Source organism: Cottoperca gobio, chromosome 1 (assembly GCF_900634415.1).
Source record: "Cottoperca gobio chromosome 1, fCotGob3.1, whole genome shotgun sequence".
Classification (NCBI taxonomy): domain Eukaryota; kingdom Metazoa; phylum Chordata; class Actinopteri; order Perciformes; family Bovichtidae; genus Cottoperca; species Cottoperca gobio.
The window spans coordinates 17,282,170-17,291,335 of NC_041355.1; the positions used below are offsets into that span (position 1 = coordinate 17,282,170).

The 9,166-nt window shown below is 42.2% G+C and overlaps 1 protein-coding gene across 1 annotated transcript; it reads right to left on the reverse strand.

Annotated features, from left to right (window-relative positions):
• Nucleotides 1-368: 368 nt before the first annotated feature.
• Nucleotides 369-8,289, reverse strand: gprc5bb (G protein-coupled receptor, class C, group 5, member Bb). The gene is made up of 4 exons (XM_029441936.1): nt 7,784-8,289; nt 5,810-6,917; nt 2,454-2,566; nt 369-2,347 (listed from the first exon to the last, which is right to left on the reverse strand). Exons 2-4 carry the CDS (start codon nt 6,915-6,917, stop codon nt 2,303-2,305), a joined length of 1,266 nt encoding a protein of 421 aa, XP_029297796.1. The 5' UTR covers nt 7,784-8,289; the 3' UTR covers nt 369-2,302.
• Between the last annotated feature and the right edge of the window lie 877 nt (nt 8,290-9,166).

A 9,166-nucleotide genomic window follows, 5' to 3' on the forward strand; every position in this document is an offset into this window, starting at 1 on the left:
TCCGTGTACTCGGTAAACATGATTCAGCAATTTTCTGATTACTGGCAATACCAAAATAAAAACCATTCTATACTGTGTATAATAAGAGTAATACTTTTGTTTGTTTTTACAGATACACTTTTAAAATGATCTAATCGGAATAGTCTTGAAAATCACACATTAGTCCTTTGTGTCACCTGGAAAACCTTGCATTTGATGATTTGATTGTTTTATATATTTGCAGTTTTAAAAAAGGTTTTAAGTTGCAATGCATTGCATGCTCTCTCTTTCGCAGTACATGCCTCTACTCTATGAGTCATAGCAGATTGTATAATAATGAAATGACCGATAAAGATGGATGAAGAAAGATCAGTTCAAGGACCAGACAATACTTTACAGAAAATATGCACTGATGTATTAGTCACTTTGTGCGAATCACATTACAGACATTCATGTTACGCTGCCATAAAACAGTGACAGTGCTATCATCATAAGAGCATCTCAAAAAAGGAAAATACCATTTTCACATTTGGATTATTTACATGATTAAAACTCAGTTATATAGGGTTAATACATACGAATATCTGAGCACACACTTGTACACGTAAGCAAATTATTTAGTTTAGTCTTATAGAAAGAAGAAATGGTCACAACATGAACATGGTGACTGTTCTTTGAATTGTATTTTAACTGGATAAATTGTCTTGGACTGAATTCAGTGTTGCTCAGGAGGAGAAAACTGTTACCTCAGAGTTCAATTGCCAGTTCATGTGAACAGCAGCTGCCAACTAGAAATCTGTCTCGATCTGGAGCCAAACTTTGCTGTGTCACTTATGAAAACAGTATACATGCGTATGAATCTGTTCCAGTTCACAGTGATGGATTACTGAATGTTTTCTCTATAATCGATGGACTTTGAAATTGAAAGGGAACCTGAATATAATGAGACGTTGCAATACATTTACAAACATAAAAGTATGGTCTGTAAAGTCTCCAAAGTAACCATGGGAAAACATGAGTGACACTGGGTGACAAAACAGTACAACTTCACGGTCCATTTAGTAGCTGTTCCAGAGCTTTCAATCGTACCACATGGTCTTCCACTGCAGATAGGGTTCACCTAGTTATCATAGAATTGCAGATGTTTTCAATTTACTGAGCTCTTCAGATGGTTTTTGTCAACCGCTGTCTTTGAAGATGTCAAGAAAAAACTTTGCAACTCAACACTAAAACTGGCATTTCTCTTCCATAAGTATATCAAAATTATAGAAAACATTTAAAATACAATTAATACATTACTTATAAACTGCACTTTTACATGCATCTCAAATGATCATACATCTCAAATATCACAATGCCCAGACATGATATAGTGCAAACTCACAACCTCCAACAGCAAACCTTACTGTATATGCTGCAGTATTGCAGTAATAAATGGCTTTTTATGATATGCTTATTAAAAACGACTTATCCATGAGCTGTAGACTCATCTTAGCCTTTAAATCACCAAATGATTCTCCAGAATTCTGCACAAGCGTTGTTAAATGCATAACGATTATCAATACGCATGGCGAAATGTCCAATAGCACTGGTAATAGAATGGAGACATGGAGAGAAACACACACTGCGAGTCCTTTGGGTCTTTCCAGGATGTAATACAGAGGCCAAGCCAGCGTTGTGGGCGTATGCAGGTAATTTACATAAACATCCAAAAGGCTTTTTTTCTGTGTTGTAGCTTGACGCCAGATAGAAAGAGAAGGAAAGTGCAGTTTATATGAAGCAAACATCACTGATAAACTGGCATCAGTAAGTAACAGCATTTGTTTAGAGCTATACATTCAAATCATCCTTTAATATTTACTTTCTCGTGGTTAATACCACATTGAACACTAGTCTTTGATATTCACCGAATAACATTAGCCCTACTTATCAGTCCTCGTCCGTGTATTTATTTACATGTACAATCAAGACTATCTGTGCCGATCTAAATAATGCACAATAACGGCTGTCGCTTTATGACAAAATCTCCTAAACTGTGGAAGCTGCGTAAATTTCGACTCCCTCTCTCGTTATTCTCCGTCCAGTCTGCCGATAAAGAGGCAAACCCAGAAAACTTCAGCAAAATACTATTAAGATTGGTTCTTAAAATGAATACATGTGTGTGCAGAAACACAAATACATTACGCATTTTTAAGCTCGCATCAAATCCATCCTGTGTGATATTTGATGTTCGCAATATCTCCTTCTTCTTCTTAGGCAATAGGACATTCTACGATCCCACACCGGTGTTACACCAGCGTGTCGTCTTCAAGCCATTCACCTATTACCATAACCGTCGTCCAGTGTAGTTAACTGGGGCTGTGGGCATCTACAAGAGAGAGGCAAACAAGTAGTGAACAAACATAGTACTCTTGGTTGATTATTTATATGTAAATGTGACAAAAATACACACTGGGTGTTTCTTCCAAACTTACTGTTCCACCATTCATGACCAGAGCCATCTCAGTGGGTTGGTAGACGTGACCTCTGAAGGCGATGCCAGGACGCATACTGCCATGGCTGCTGTGGTATGTTCCAGTTCGGAGAGCTGACGGACCAGGCGAGGTAAAGCACACACACAAGTTACAGGTGTCATGATAACAAATGTGACATCTTCTACATCATAATGACTCCAGTTTCAAGAGTAGCCTGCCCACTATAAGATGGCGCATTTCCACTGCATGGTACGGCACGGCTCTACTCAACTTAGCAAAAGTTGTGGATAGTTCCCGGTACTTTTTTGGTATCACCTTGGTCGAGGTTCTGAGAGACCTGAGCCGATACTAGAAGGTGGAGTCAAAACACTTAAGACCACTGATTGGTGAGAGAGAATCTTCACCTGCACATTCACACGGGGCATCCTGCACAAACCTGCACCTTTTTTTTTCTCTCGATCCAGATTTTAAAAAATGGTAGGTGGAGAAACTACGGTGTACACTACCGCACCATTACCGCATTATTATGGTTGATTAGACCTCTTTCCAGTATTGTATTGGCGTCTAAAGACTGTGTTTGGTTGATACTTCCCTGACTCACACTTTTATCTTGCTTATTAGTTCTTGGAGTTTGTTGAACTTGTGTAATAGAGCTGCAAACTGCAGGAGCTATTTGAGGCACCCCTGGATCCAGAAGTCCCCATGGACAAAGTTACGTGACTCAAAGCTGGAGCTCTTCCCGGGTGTCGTTGAATCTTTAGAACAAAAGATTAACAAGTGCACCAAAAAGTGTCTGGCTCTTCTATGAAAAGTTGAATCTATACGCCTATAGACATACTGTAAACACTTCTAGGTTCAAGTTAACTACGACTCTCAAGGTGTATTTTGGCAAGAAAAATCCAATCAACTAGCTTAAAACCCTGAAACAAAAATACACAATCTGCATCTTATATGCATTTCTGCGTCAATTTATGTTTAATTTCGAGACTTGAATTCACTACCGCCTGATTCGTGCCTTTGACTGGCTTTTTCTCCATGGCAACGAGGCAGAGGCTCATGGGTATTGTAGTATTTAGAATTGTACATCAAGCCAAACTGATGGACAAAACATGGTTTCTCAGGAAAGAAGTTGAAATAAATACAACAGGTGGCCATAAACCTACAGTATATGATCGCTATACATCCAGAAGAGTCCCATGTTTCTACGCTGTAACATTAATGAAATTGTTGAAAGAAATGTTTTTAATGTAAATACAGAATGGGACAAACTTCTGCAGCCAGCGGCCCTCACCAGCACAGCTCCACCCACCTTCAACCACAGCAGAGGTCTAATCAGGCAGAGTGATTGGAAAAAGCTGTTTGGGCGTGCGGAGCCTTTAAAGTGAGACTGCTCTCTATGAAAATTCAAATAAAATGGCAGTTTGTGTTACTTTTGCTGAACAGCGGCCACAAACTGAAATGACAAGATATTGTCACATTGAATTTCCCAAGTCAGACGCTACAAAGACATCATCATTAGGTGATCAGATAGTGTGTGAGTGAAGTGGGACCACAAGCAATAAGCTACAAAGATAGTCATACAGTCAGTTACAGAATATCTATCTATCGTTTGCTAACAATAGCCAGTTTAAAACGTATGAGTGTATAAAATTAAGCGCTGGTGTGTTGTTTTGCCTATTAATTCAATTGGACATTTGCAAGAAGAAGATTGTGTTATTTTGTCCGAACAGAAGACTTAGCCTCTTCATCCTTTCAACCACAAAGTAAATCCTCTAGTGACTTTCTGACACCGTGTTACATGATTTTCCTTTCTGCGTAACTCTGCTATTGTGAAAGTTGGACAGCTGTCTCATTCTTTGCAGCGCAGGTTCTCCTCCTCAGTCAGCCGTAAATTGGCCAAACAATATCATGAGTCTCCTGAAGTCTGCTTTCTTGCAACACACTCCGTTCTGCCACTGCCTCCGCTACTTGTTTATCCTGGTTGATCGGGGTTTAGCTCTTAATCTGTGCATTTGGCTTCAGATAAATATGGAGAGCAACCACAGTGAAATGACTCATACATTTCCCTGTAAGCCTGTTGGATAATCACCCATTTCATAGGGTCTAATTGGATTTTGGATTGTGCTGCAGGAGCGGTTTGAGCAGTTTTTATACATATTTAAATTTTGTATTCATCAATTTTTCCCCTGAAAAAACTGAGGCCATATTCACAACACTTCCTGAGGTTGGGCTATGGCTAATAATAGCTCCTGGGCTACTGGCTGAGTTAGGAGAAACACCTAAAGCTAAGGGGCGTGTCAGTCTAGACTTTAGGACTCCTAAAGAGTCCAAAGCTGCAGGTAATGTGCCTCATTGTTTTTGGAAGTGTTAAAAGCACATTTGGATGGCAGGTGAGTAACTAATCAAATTAGCCCACCGACAAGTCGAAAGAATTCAATTACACTATAAATGAGAGTTTTCACAGCTCTCCACGACTTGGACACTGGGAAAATACAGTTTGCTGTGCTGATAAACTTGAAATATCTCATCGTCTGTGAGAATTATTCCTCTAACTAATTTAATTTAATGGTATTGTATTTGTTTATTTATTTAATTACATTTAAGTAAATTCATTTTTTAAATGTTTAAATTTGAGTTCATTATAGTTTGTAATTTAAATGTTAAATAAATTAAGTTAATTTTATTTAATTTAAACATTCTAATATAATCCAATCTAGTTCCTTTGCATGCTCCTTTATATTGATGAATATTTAATTGATTCACTGACCGATAGACAAACTGCGTTAAAAGGAAGACATGAGACATGATATCATTATCCATCCATCCATCGTCTACCGCTTATCCGGGGTCGGGTTGCGGGGGCAGCAGCTCCAGTAAGGAACCCCAATCTTCCCGTCCCTGATATTATTATGTAGTATTTAAAAATGTCAGAATCAATGAGAGTTAGTTGCCGTTCTTTGTCTACTCCTTTTCATTCCACTGCATGCCATTGAATGCCCGAAAAACAAAGTCATTCACAATTTTTGGAGAGGAGTCATGGGAACATCCATTTTTGTTTTAAATTGCAAGACAACAGTGTTTTATAACCTCATTATAGATTACAATAAAAAGAAGCAAATTTGTACTCAACCTTTAAATGTTGAAAATACAAGCTAATGAGTTCTAAACATTCGACCCAGGTTGAAAAATATGTGTTCCCTTTTAAACTGATTCATTATCTCTGTTATACACACACACACACACACACACACACGCACACACGCACACACGCACACACGCACACACGCACACACACACACACACACACACACACACACACACACACACACACACACACATGCATTACATAAGCTTACTTTCACCGTGCTCCTCCATAGAAAAGGCTTGGTTCTCAGGGAAGGGTCGGTGAGAATGTGCTGGGAGCTCATCGAAATGTGGAGGAGGGGACGTGTGACTGGTGTTGAAGAAGTCTTGCGTGATGGATTGTGGAGGGTTCCGGAGACACAGGTGCGCCTCTGGAATAGCGTGGAACAGCAGCAGGATCCAGCCTTGAATGACCAGGGCCACCGCCAGTGCTGGCTCATCCAACACCTTTACATCCTTCTTACCTCCTCCTCCTCCCAACCTCTCCCCTTTCCCCTTCACCCTCAGCACCTGGCTGCCATACAGATAAAACCCCAGCCAAGCCACCCATAGCAATGCTGATGCCAGACTGGAAAGGAAGAGCCAGACAGCATTACACTTCCATCTCCGCTTTTCACTCTCTCCCTCTCGATCTTCTTCACTGCCACCTGCTCCCTCTGCCCCCATCTCTCCTCCACACAGCACCACCCCCAGAGAAAGCCCCATGGCTATGAGGAGCAGCCCCAGGGTGTAGCTGCATGTCAGAGCAAAGTCTAAAGGCGGATATTCGCAAGCCGGATGGCCCTCCCTAACGACAGTCAGTAAGACCCATTCAGCAGAGATGATCCCCTGAACCAAGGCCAAGGCGAGACCGAGCGCCGCCAGGGAGCTGCCCGATGGGCTCGTCTTGCCGGCCACCAACCTCCGGAGCCTCACACCCTGCACTAGCAAGCTGGAGAAGCAGAGGGCAAAAAGGGGCCCCCAGAAGGCCCGGCGGACCACACAGAGCGCCTGGTTCTTCCCCACCAGGAAAGCCAGAGAGATGGAGAAGAGCCCGAGGAGGGTGCCCAGGAGCAGGAGAAGAGGCCCCATGCCGGAGCGCCTGGCGGGCTCAGAAATGGAGCGCAGCTTGACTAGCAGGAGCACAGCGAGGACCAGAGAGGCGAGACCGCCGCTGCAGGCCACAGCCTCCAGAACCACACCCCAGACCGCCTCCAGGTCACACAGCACTCTGTACGGAGGGTCCACATCCACACTGCATCCCCGTGGAGGAGGAGAGGGGTGGGTTGAGACATAGCCAATCAGGGACAGGAGGCAGATGATGATAGGGCTGACGGCCATCTTAGAGACACAGAGACAGAAAATGTGTGGTGATGGAAAGAAAGGTGCAGAGAGATAAACAAGAGGAGTGATATTGTGGAGGAAGATCCGGAGAGGAGGGAGGCAGGGAGGTGAAAGTCGTGATAAATTACTGTGTATTTAGTTCATACGGTATCTTCACAATATTCAGTAGAAACAGCAGACAATATATATTAACATCCAGTAAGCCTGTTATACATCAGAGATTAATATGTTTTCACTCTCTCTCACACACACACACACACGCACACGCACGCACACGCACACACACGCACACGCACACGCACGCACACGCACACACACACACACACACACACACACACACACACACGCACACGCACGCGCACACACACAGAATAGAACTCCTTTTAGCACTGGGCAATAGTTTCCATGGGAACGAGAAACAGCGTGGGCTGACTACATTGCACACTGGGCTTTTGAGAAGTCGAGTTTCAGTAACCAAAAGCACAGAGAAAACGAGCACACGCACGGGCACACACACACACGCACACACAATGTTTGTATTTACTTGTGAGGACCCTCATTGACGTAATGCATTCCCGCAGCACTAACATGACCCTTTTTCTTTTTTTCACCTTTACCCAAGTTTTAACCCTCAAGCAGTAAATGAGTGAGGTCATCATTTTCTCACTTTTGTTTTTAATTTCCTCACAGCCAGGTTCTAAAACTAAACTTGATCCTAACAAGGATAGAAGTATCCGAACACACACACACACACACACACACACACACACACACACACACACACACACACACACACACACACACACACACACACACACATACAAAATAACACATTAATGGTTTAACTCTTCAATCAAACTCACCTCAGATAAATTCTTGCCTTGAGATCTTGATTATTGACAGTGGGGGGGCATCGTCATTTTCCGGTCTGCATCCCTTCAACTAGTTCAAGTATATATTTTTTTATAATCCCAGTTAATGAAATCCTTGAGCCAGCGAAAAAAAAAAGGTTTCCATTTTGTCTCTTATGACGCTCTCAGCTCCCACTAAAGTACAAAACAAACACACTTTGTTGCGAGATCAATAATGTCCTGCTACTGAACTGACATGTCCGGCTGCATCGAGAAGAATCCACAATTATGATGCATGCCTTGATACTTCACACACCCACATAGTCAAATATATCTTGTGTGTGTGTCTCTTTCACCCTTATCTCTCGCTCCCTCTGTCCTCCTCTTTCTAGTCATTCTGTCTGCATGTCTCTTTTCTCTCTCCCTGCTTCACGCTGAATCTGCGGAGGTGTCAACAGAGACGCAATCCCAGCTTTACTCATGTTCACCCACACATAGGGACTATGATTTGCTGATGCACCTGTCTAAACAGGAAGGAAAATGGGAAATAAGTACTGTACATAACCATGGTAATTCACAGCCAATCCAGTATGAGTCACCAGTATGAGTGTTATTTCCTGGCTCCCACGTCTTCCTCATTATATAATTTTTCCTCACACCCAGAGCTGGAGAGTTGTCTTTAAGCACCAGATTGGACCAAAACAAATGGAGGTCTCTGCAGCAGTGAGATGTCTGTTGATGGTGTGTACAGATGGGCTTTGGAAGGAGAGGGGCAGATGGTCATTTTAAACACAGGTTAACCCCGTTGCCACGTGGCTGTCCTAGTAGAGAGTGTTACATAATACCCTTGAAGACATGATTCAGCCACGTCTCTTTAGAGTGGAGTAATCTCCTTCCCTGGAGATAGCTTCATGTGGAGTTGAAGAGCGACACAACACAACGTACCAGCTAATCGAGTCAATTTGGATTAGAGTGAGAGAGATTGATGCTGACACCAGTGGGCTCAGTGACAAATAGAGGCCGAACATAGGTGAAGCCAAAGCTGGTTTTTGGTACACAAATAAACTCACCTACAGACAGATGTAAGGAAAGGACTACACCCCTGCAGCCCGCTGTGTCAGTGAAGACAGTCTAATCCAGATAGTGATAGTGAGTGTTTTTGGTTAGTCATAGCTGACAAATTGAGTGATGAATGTTTTTTTACTTGCAATATTTATTTTATGATATGTACATCAATCATACAACAGATTACATGATACAATAATTTCAAACTGAATTAAACAATTGTTAGTTGCAGCCTTATTTATAATTTCCACCAGACATAGACTGTATATAAGAAGAGGACGTAGTCCCCCAACGGTTTGTGGACTACGGCTGTGAAACCTTGAGTTTGGA